Source organism: Zingiber officinale, chromosome 6B (assembly GCF_018446385.1).
Source record: "Zingiber officinale cultivar Zhangliang chromosome 6B, Zo_v1.1, whole genome shotgun sequence".
Classification (NCBI taxonomy): Eukaryota; Viridiplantae; Streptophyta; class Magnoliopsida; order Zingiberales; family Zingiberaceae; genus Zingiber; species Zingiber officinale.
The window spans coordinates 109,938,184-109,948,462 of NC_055996.1; the positions used below are offsets into that span (position 1 = coordinate 109,938,184).

Consider the following 10,279-nt stretch of genomic DNA (forward strand, 5'->3'; position numbering starts at 1 on the left):
GCGCGCAGCATATCTTCAATATATATATATATATATATATATATATATATATATATATATATATATATATGGGGTATATTACAAAATACATGAAAGAGTAAATGCTAAATTAGAATTTTGGTAGAAAATACTAAAAGGGAACTATTTTAGGCTTAGTAGAATAAAGACATAATATATGGAATTTAAATTTAACAATATTAAATGTAATGAGACAATTATTAAGATAGAAGATGATGAGTTACCTGGAATCGAGAATTTTAAATATTTAAGATTATTTTTACAAAATGATAGAGAGATTGATAAAGATGTCTTATATAGAATACAAGTAGGATTGTTGAAATGGATGAGAGCTTCAGGTGTTTTATCTAACATAAAATACCTCTAAAATTTAAAAGAAAAGTTCTACAAAATCGCAGTTAGACCTAATATATTATATGGAGCGGAATATTGGACTATGACTCGAGCATATGAGCAGAAGATGAGAGTTACAGAAATGAAGATATTAATATGGATGCGTGGGCATATGAAAATGAACAAAATAAAAAATGAGAGCATTAGAGAGACGGAGTTGCATCTATTGAGACAAAACTCCAAGAAACACGTTTAAGATGGTACGATGTACTTAAACGACTAATAAATGCTCCAGTTAGGTAATGTGAAATTATGATAAACACATATATCAAATGAGGAAAATCAAAAAAAGATTTGGTTAATAATAAAAAAAAGTAAGATAAAATTTATTTAAATATAGATGAAAATATAGTAGAATATAGAATTCAATGATATAAAAGGATCGATATAGTTGATCCTATCTAATAGAATAAGGTTTGATTATTATTATTATTATTGTATTTGCATCCAAGTGTTGACTTTTTAGAAGAGTCAATCACTTTTATCTGCAGTTCTTTTTGCCAGCTTGCTTAACAAAAGGCCAAAAGAATATTAGTGAAAAGAATTAGTCTCATGTAATGTGGCAAGAGCATGATAGCAATGGTAATCTCAAAGTTTATATATACTAGATACTCACCACCGCCACTAGTGCTCTACCTTTTTTTATTTTTGTCTAAGGTGTGCAATTGATTCTATCTTTTGGAATTTGGCAATCAAACTGCAGCTGCCTTATAATCCACCTAATATTCCTAGGTTCAAATGGTACATGTATAATAAACCTAGAAGCTACACACAAGGCCATATAGAATCTATATCTTTTTTTCCTGCTTATTGAAAATTTAATAGAATTTCTACCAAATTTTTAGTCTTAAAACTATGCATTTTATTTTTTAAATTTTCTAGTAGAAAACAAAAACTAGGCTATATCACTCCTTGTTCTTACAGTGAGATCACACGAAAGTTAGTTGACAAAAAATAAGCTTAGAACTATAAGAGAATATATGAAATTTATTAAATTTTTGATATGTCAGGATTAACATAGTTTTTCAAGTTGTGAGATCTTCAAAACTTGAACTAGATCTCATCGTATACTCTGCAACGAGTTTCGCAAATAAAGATGACTTGTTTTCCAACAATCTTGCCGGTGGGTCATGCTCCACAATGACTCCTGGTTAAAGAGAAGAAATTGCATCTGAGATGATGAATGAGGTAAACTTGAGTATAAGGAAGAATATGAATAATTAGCTTACTGACCATTATCTAGAAGTATAACCATATCACTATCGAGAACAGATGTTATCCTATGCGCGATAGTGATCACAGTAGACTCTGAAAACTGCTGCCGCAGGGTTCTCTGGATCACACTGTCTGTAGCAGTATCGACCGAAGCTGTTGCTTCATCAAGAACCAACACCTTACTTTTTTTCAGGATCACCCTACCCAAACAAACAAGCTGACGTTGCCCCACGCTCCAATTTTCTCCATTTTCACTCACTGGAAAGATTGGGTTAGATAGCAAATATAGGCTTAACTCAATTGTGAAGGAGTCTTAAGCCAAAAGCATGATAAGCAACTATATCTAATTGTGAAGGTCTTTTACCTTCCGAGTCGAGCTTTAGTTCTTTCTTCCTCACTTCCTCCCCAAGCTGACAGCTATCCAAGGCCTAAAACATTTTCATTGAATTAGATCAACAGTTTTGCAGGCTGAATAAACAACTGAGAGCAAGCCATGAGCGAAGACAAATCACCTTCCATATCTCTTCATCTTTGTACTCCTCAAGTGGGTCTAGGTTGCTGCGAACAGTTCCCTCAAACATCGTTGGGTCTTGTGGGATTATGCTTAATCTTGATCTTAGATCGTGAAGTCCTACCGTGGAAATGTCAATCCCATCAATAACTATATGGCCGACGGTTGGATCAATTATGCGGAAGAGTGCTTGTATTAGAGTAGATTTCCCACTGCCAGTTCTACCAACAATCCCAGTTTTCATTCCTCCAGGAAAAGTACAAGTCAGGCCTCTCAATACCAGAGGCATATTTTGTCTATAGCGAACCTGAATCATCAAATCATGGAATAAGATAGGATCAACAAATATCTACACTTAACAATCGACAAGAAGTCACAAATTAGAATTAAATCTATTTCCATCTGGAGAAAAAAAGAAGAGACTGATCAATAAAAATATGAAAATACTATTGACGATCATATATAACTCTAACAATCGACAAGAAGAAGCCACAAACCAGAATTACATGGAGGAAACTAGAAAGAACTAGTGTCACATAAGTTTGGTGTCACCTGTACCTGCAAATTATGAAGTTCAATTTCTCCAATGCATGGCCAACTTGAGTCTAGTTTATTTGATTCTATTGACAAAGGTGGTTCACTGTCAATGGCAGTGTACTGCAGTATTCGCTCAACAGATATCATTAGATTTTCAAGTTGACAGAGATTCCTTATGACCCAAGATAGTACCTTATTAAGATTAAGTCCATATGTGACAGCAAGGCCAGAAATACCTGAGAGGAAGAGGATGCCAACCCAAAATGGTAGAAATTAATATCACATGTACTTGAATAACATAGAATTGAACTGTCTGCTAGGAAATTACCAGGGTCAATCACCCCTCTTGGCATGGAGATTAGGAAAAGTAAAGAAAAAGCAAACATAACTGACGACAACATATCCAAACGAAGGGAAAGCCATTGCATTGCAGCGGCTGTGTGAAACTTTGGTCTAGTAAACTGATCTGACAGGTTGAAATTAGTGTTTATAAATCTTTGATTCTGATCAAAGCTTCTAATAGTAGTTGATCCAGACAGGGATTCCGAGAAATGTTGTATGATTGGAGCTTTGCAAACACCATTCAACCTAGACAGTTCTCGGGCTGTACCTATGTAATAGTTCTTTGACAATAGAAGGGCAAATACATGATCAGCAAGCGAACATTAATGAGAGGAAATAACAGCATATCAGAGTTATTGAAATTGTCATCGTTGTGATTAACCTAAATCTGATGGAAAAAGATAATCCAAATCGTAAGAACTGGGAGCAAAACAGTAAAAGAACCTAGTGGGCTCCACAAGTTTCATCCATTTCTTGTTTCTGTTAAAGCTATCATTTGTCTATTAGCCTAGAAGTGTCATAATGTATAGAGAGGAAAAGAATCAAGTGATCAACAAAATAGCACCCATGTCCTAGAACACACTTTCTGACTTATAGCAGTCCTTGAGGATTAAATAGTTTGATTTTCAAGAGACCAAAGCCATGCAGAAATACGTGGTCCTACCCATGCACACAAAAAGGTAATGAATATAAGAATATAATTGGTTTCTTTCATAATAGCTTGAGTTTTGGGGGCAAATGGTTAGTCAATCAAATTTCACATGATATTACAGTAGAAGGTATACATTTCAATTTCTACCAATGTCAAAAACAATTTCTCTAATCAATTCATATGTTGAGTTAGAATCAGTCAAGTGAAATACAATCATCTAATCATCTACACATGAAAGGAAATGTCAAATATTATATAAAACAAATCAGTCACTTTCCTAACAACTCGAAGTTTAGGGGTAAATGGTTAGCCAATCAATTTTAACAACTATAAATCTTAGATTGTGTTCACCATGGGCCAACTTTAGAGCAACTGTTCAACTTAATAAAGCAAAAACAGAAAGGTATATTTGTTTAGGAATAGGTTATGGAAACCTCAGATGCCTATCTTTTCCTAAAAGTTACATGGGTTTAGTAAGTTGAGGAATAGAATCTAGGTTCATGTTCTTGAACAACATCATCAGCAAGAAGCCAAGTCTTGATTGTTTTAATTATTTTGGATTGGCTGTATATTCTTGTCTGTCTTTGAAGTCTATAAATCAATATAATTGTCATAATGTCAAATTTCTAGGCAGATTTTGGACATTTGTTGTCCTGTGTTAGACCATTGTAAATTTTGTGAAACATTTGATTGAACTACTAAAATCACAGAACAAATAGAAGAAAACAACCTTAATTGGGGAAACAAGTACCTGATACCAAAGGCAGGTGGCAATCACAGGAATAAAGACAATGAATACTTGCCATGCAACTTGCGACATAACTGCAACTATCCCAACAAGTTGAATGAAATTAAATGCAACTGCACCAATTCGGGTAGGAATATCGGTATCAACGGCATTTTGATCTGTTGATGCCTACAAAATAAAGGTGAAAAGAGTGATGAGGTATTATTACACATGGCAAACAAAACACTACTAGGATGATTTATGAAATTACATACTCTATTAAGGATACGACCACTTGGGGTGGAATCAAAGAACGACATAGGTGCACGGAAAATGCAGTTATGCAGCTTGTTAAATAAAATTGTTGCTGTCTTGTATCCAGCTGTTACAAGAAGCATAGCTCTCATAAGTATACAAAAGGAACTGCCAACAGCCAGTGCAACATAAACATAGATGAGCATTGATCCAGTAACAGGAGGTTGCTCATCTTCTGAGACAGGAGCTGCCCAAGCCATCCAATAATTGCTTCCAATCTGTAGTACTTGAAACAAAACTTGTGCCAACAAAATTAGAGGAACAAGGGCTCCTCCATAAGCCATTGTTACGTATTTCCAGTAGACCCAAAATCCAACACGGCCTTTCTCCCTCTGTTCTTCTTGAACAAGTTGTCCCTTTTGGCTATATGTTTCATCTGCCTTACCATTTTGTGTATCGCTGTTGATCCCAAGGCTGGGAGATCCTAGACCAATTTTTGTGTCAGTGTTACCAACTTGTGCATTGTTATCGGGAGCATCACTGTCAAGCTCAATGGAGTCAAGTGCTGCTAAAGCATCCTTGTGGGCACCAACCAATTCCCAAAATTCTGTCCCTGACTTTAGCATGTCATAGTATTTGCCTGCTTGTACAACCCTTCCATCTTTCATGCACTACGGATTAGAAAGCAACATTTGTTATGTTCCCTAACAAGCCTATGTAGCAATCACATGAAGCAATAATCAAGAAGAAGACAGAAAGAAAAGGACATTACTCACCAAAACAAGATCAGCTGAAGGTAAGAACTCCACTTGATGGGTGACATATATTACTGTTTTTGAAGCTAGATGGCCAAGCAAGCATTCCTGCAATTCAGAAGATTATGAGGGGAAAAAAGATGACTCTCGAATGAACATGCTAATGATCTCTAAGCTAATAAAAGACTGGATTTCCTATTTTAGATCACAGTCACACACAAAAAAGATAGAAATTATAGTAAACCAGCTTTTAATTTGATATGTGCCAATTGCTCCACTATCAGTTTACAAAAGTACAATATGATCATTAAAGTTGGAGGGAGCAATGCATCCTACTCATCCTAGATAAAGGCTTTTTCATCTAAAGATAAAGGCTTTTTCATCTAAAGATAAAGACTTTCAACCTCAGGCAGGTAATTCCCTACTTGACAGTGTGCAAACTTCAATAAAAGTTGCAAAGAGTTATTTTTGCTAAAAGAAAAACGTGGATATAGTTGGAAATTATTCAACCATAATGTGTAAAATATTGAGTCTAAATTTAATCTAGAAAAATTAATCTAAAGCCTATGAGTGAGGCATTACCATTATAGAAGTTCGTCAAACCATATTAGATTACGAAAAAAATGTGTACCTTAAACAGATGGGTTCCTGTGTGAGCATCCACAGCGCTGAAAGGATCATCAAACAAGAAAATATCAGCATCATGGTACAGAGCCCGGGCAATCTGAATCCTTTGCTTCTGTCCCCCACTTAAGTTGATGCCCCGCTCTCCTATCACTGTCTGGTCTCCAAATGCCAGGATCTCCAAGTCTTTCTTCAATGAGCAAGCTTCAAGCACCTTATCATACTTCTCATGATCCATCTCCCTACCGAACAAAATGTTATCTTGAATTTTACCACTCTGTATCCAAGGCGACTGTGGTACATATGCAGTTGTGCCACAGAGCCTAACACTTCCAGAGATCTTTGGCACCTCGCCTAACAGGCTAGACAACAAGCTTGATTTCCCAGAACCAACAGTGCCACAAACAGCAACTTTCATGCCACGGAGCACCTTGAAGTTCAAATCATTCAAGGTTGGAGAATCCGAAGAGTGATTCCACGAGAAGGTTCCATTTACCACTTCCACTGCAATCTCCGATGTGCCACTTGGAAGCCTCTCTGAAATATCAGAGTGCAACTCTTCGAGGCGTAAGAATGAAGCAATTCGATCAAGAGAAACCTTGGTCTGGACGATCATGGATATTGTGTCAGGCAGGTTGTAGATGGGCTCTTGCAACACTCTAAAAGTCGCCAGCGCCGACAGAACCTTCCCTGATGATAAGGGAATCCCCGCAAGCATGCAGAATCCAAAAGTGATCACTGCCACAAAAATCGGCGCGCCCCAGAAGACAAAGGTTGTCATGGCCGACGTGTAGACGAACTTCTTCAACCAGCTTTCCTCGTTCTGCCTCAGCTTGATTATTTTTGACAAGAACCTCATCTCCCATCCTTGCAGCTTGAGAATTCTCATGTTCCTCAAGATCTCCGACGTCGCCTTCATTCTCGTATCCTTGCACTCCATCACCTTGTCCTGGTACTTCTCCTGCATCTTCCCGAGGGGCACATTGGCCAGCATTACAAGGACCGTGGCCACCAGAGAGGCGACAGAAGCGAGGCCTAAATTGGCGTACAATATGAGCAAGGCGAGTGCGACCTGCAACGGAACAATCCAGATATCGTGCATGTACCAGCTGAAGAGACCGATTCGGTCGGCGTCGACGCTCATCAGGTTGATGACCTCGCCGCTGGACCGGCTCTGCTTCGACCGACTCGACAGGATGAGCCCCTTTTGGTAGATCACGGCGACGAGGGCGGCGCGGGTTCTGAACCCGGCTTGCTGTAACCGGAAGAACCAGTGGCGCTGCGAGAGACACTCCAGGAGCTTCCCCGCGATGAAGGCTGCCACCAGCCAGTAGCCGGCGCCGGCGAACAAAGGGTCGCCGTTGAGGTAGCGAACGAGGAAGTCGATAAGGTAGGGACCCACGTAGGTGGCGAAGGTGTACACGATCGCATAAATGGCCGTGACCACCACTTGTTGCCACGTGGTGAGGAGCAACGCCGTCGCCAGCTGGAATGTCGTTACGGTTGAAGTGCCGCCTGTGATGGAGCAGGAGTCGAGGTTGCTTTTGAAGATGGGAAAGACACCGTTAATACTATCGCGTGCCTCCAGCTGCGGCACGTCGGCGAGGTCTAGGATTTTCCGGTTGCCGACGGCGAGCAGCGGGCCGATCCAATAGAAGGTGAGTGAGCTGAGGAACCCAGCATTAGCGAACAAGGAGATGTTCCCTGTGACACTCTCTGCATTTGCAGAGACGCCGTTTAACAGCGGCTCCTCGACATTAGACACCCCTTCCGCGTCACGGGTGTTCCCAAAGAAGGCGGCGAAAGTCATAATAAGAGCCGTGAAGGCGGAACCGATATCAAACACCCATGCGGGAATCGACAAAACAGCTCGTTTTCTCAGGTAGACGAAATCGACGACGAGGGAGGAACACGGTACAAACAAGAACAATCCCCACCAGATCCGAAGGAAAAGCGGGAATCGGGGAGAGCGGAGACCGACGGTGAGGTAAGCGGCGGTGGCGAGCCAAGTGACGGCTCGGAGGGCGGCGTCGCCGAGGGCGACCGCCTGATCACGCTGCCATCGCCGTCCGTCCTTGTACCACAAAAAAGTGAGCACGCAAAGAGAAAGATAAAACACGCCGACGGCAGCGCATGTCGAGATCAGCAATCCCCGGAACAGAGACTTGCGACGCTCTGTTATTCGTTTGGCGCTGCCGGCGTGCTTTGTGGCAGCTCTGATCCAGAAGATGGCTAAGGCGATGAGGAATAGGAGATGGATGGAGACGAAGAAGCCATGGACGACGACGGGTTGCAGGAGCGACGACATCGCTTCAGCGGGCATGGCAACGAATGAAACAGTCCCCATGGTTAGTTCTTCTTCTGCTGCTGCTGCTGCTGCTGCTTGAGGAGTGTTTGGTTAATATAGAGAAGGAAGCGGCTCCTTGCGGTGCAAGCTATGGAACGCGCGGCGGACGATGAGGATGGTGGGGCAGAGGAAAGAAGGCGATCAGGCTGCGTTGACGAGTATCCAATTGTGAGACGGGAATGTGGAGCAAAGGAAAGAAGGCGATCGGGTTCGACCGCGGGTATCCAATAGTGAGACAGGAATATGGAGCAGCGGAAACTATGCGATTGGGTGTGTTGACGGGTATCGAAGAAGGAGACTGGAATCTTTCGTTGTTGTCGATTGCGGGATAAAAGATAAGAGGTTGGAATTAATTAGGGTCAGCATTTTCGAGGGTCAATTCAAGGGGTTAAAATACTCAAATCCGTTTGGGAAGCTGCGGCAGAAAAGCTAATAGGAGGATATCAATATGCAGATGGTGGATATGATATATATAAACAATCCTTCGATTTTTACAAAATGACCCTAAATTTTACAATGACAAAGACATGAATAGAAAAATTGTAAGCCTTTGGATCTTAGAGCATCTTCAATGCAAACAGTTTACAAGATTAGTAAAATTAAAAAACTCAATAAAAAAGTTTTAATAAATACGGGCTATTGATCATTAAAAAATTAATATTATAGTTTTTAAACAATTTAAATATTTTATTTAATGGCCAAAATTATACTCTTTCTTTTAAAAAAAAATAAATTAAGTTAAAAAAATATAAATGACTATTGATCCGGTGGTAAGGTGGGGTCCGCCCAACAAGAGATTAAAGTTGTCAACATTCGGGGTATGCGTCCGATCGGACGAGTTACCTTCCCGATCAGCAGTAAGAGTAATCGGCTCGACACTTCGACAGCTTGGCATGACGTCGAGCTTCCGACGCTCATAAGGCAAAGCGGGAAGAGACGAAGGTCGAGCAGTCATCCCGCTCAGCTAAGCAAGGGACACAGCTTCGACCTGACAGTTAAGGCTCCCTCACTCGACAGGGTGGAGCCGGGCAACAGCTCATTGGCCGAGCGGACGCTCAGCCCTACCGTCGCATCACCTGAACGACGGACTGGCCGAGCGGCTCTCCCGCTCGGCCCAATAGCAGATAAAGGGAGCAGTTGACAATATCTTCCTAGGGACCAGTGTCATCGATAGTCGACATGATCAGCGGCATCGTCAGGCAGAGGATCGTACGGTAGAGGCTTCCACTGTCATGCCAGGGATATGCTCGGTCTGTTCAGGTATGGCGTCAGGTACGTTTTTCTGACACGACCTTTCCAAGTATGCTTTGGGAAGCGTGCACGTCTGAAGAAGCGTGTGCGTGCCTCCTGGGAGTTCTATATAAGAAGCCCCAAAGCTTCATCGGAGGTATGCTTTTACTAATGTTGCTACAGTTACGCTGCTCCTTTATTCTCTACTTCGTTTACTCGTCGCCAGTAGCTGACTTGAGCGTCGGAGGGTCATCTCCAGGGAACCCCTTCTCAGCCCGGCACTAACGACTCTGTGGTTGCAAGCTTAGCTCATCGAGAGTCCACGTCATCTTCAGTTGACATCCAGTCAACGTGAGCACCATCCCAACGTCTGTCTACTCACACTCGGACAAGATCAACTATAATTAAATTAAAATTCATAAGTAATTAAAAATCATAAGTTAATTAGTTTATTAATTAAAAATTATAAATAAATTAAATTAAAGATCAATTAATTAAAATATTAAGTAAAAATTATATAGAGATATTAAATAAAAAATAATAAATAAAGAATGTGATTTGTAATGTAGGACCCGTAAAAAAGTTATATGTAAGTTTTTTTATGGTAGAGAGAATAGTAAATTTTTTCACTTTTGATGTGATATTAATGTGGCATATTGGAAATTATAAAAAA

General features: G+C 40.4%; 2 protein-coding genes across 5 annotated transcripts; both read right to left on the reverse strand.

The window, feature by feature from the left end:
* Window positions 1-1,380: 1,380 nt before the first annotated feature.
* On the reverse strand, window positions 1,381-7,946 carry LOC121988868 (ABC transporter C family member 3-like). Of its 4 annotated transcripts, none has more exons than XM_042542561.1 (11): window positions 6,037-7,946; window positions 5,427-5,513; window positions 4,671-5,321; window positions 4,420-4,584; window positions 3,003-3,297; window positions 2,867-2,910; window positions 2,696-2,794; window positions 2,139-2,444; window positions 1,991-2,054; window positions 1,645-1,884; window positions 1,381-1,558 (listed from the first exon to the last, which is right to left on the reverse strand). In XM_042542561.1, exons 1-11 carry the CDS (start codon window positions 7,837-7,839, stop codon window positions 1,437-1,439), a joined length of 3,876 nt encoding a protein of 1,291 aa, XP_042398495.1. In that variant the 5' UTR covers window positions 7,840-7,946; the 3' UTR covers window positions 1,381-1,436. The 4 variants fall into 4 exon arrangements, with proteins under 4 accessions (XP_042398495.1, XP_042398497.1, XP_042398496.1 ...); XM_042542563.1 differs by having other exon boundaries at window positions 2,696-2,910; window positions 6,037-7,064; window positions 7,136-7,278; XM_042542562.1 differs by lacking the exons at window positions 2,696-2,794; window positions 2,867-2,910; window positions 3,003-3,297.
* Window positions 7,868-8,570, reverse strand: LOC121991362. Its single transcript, XM_042545372.1, has 2 exons — window positions 7,952-8,570; window positions 7,868-7,898 (listed from the first exon to the last, which is right to left on the reverse strand). Exons 1-2 carry the CDS (start codon window positions 8,374-8,376, stop codon window positions 7,868-7,870), a joined length of 456 nt encoding a protein of 151 aa, XP_042401306.1. The 5' UTR covers window positions 8,377-8,570.
* Between the last annotated feature and the right edge of the window lie 1,709 nt (window positions 8,571-10,279).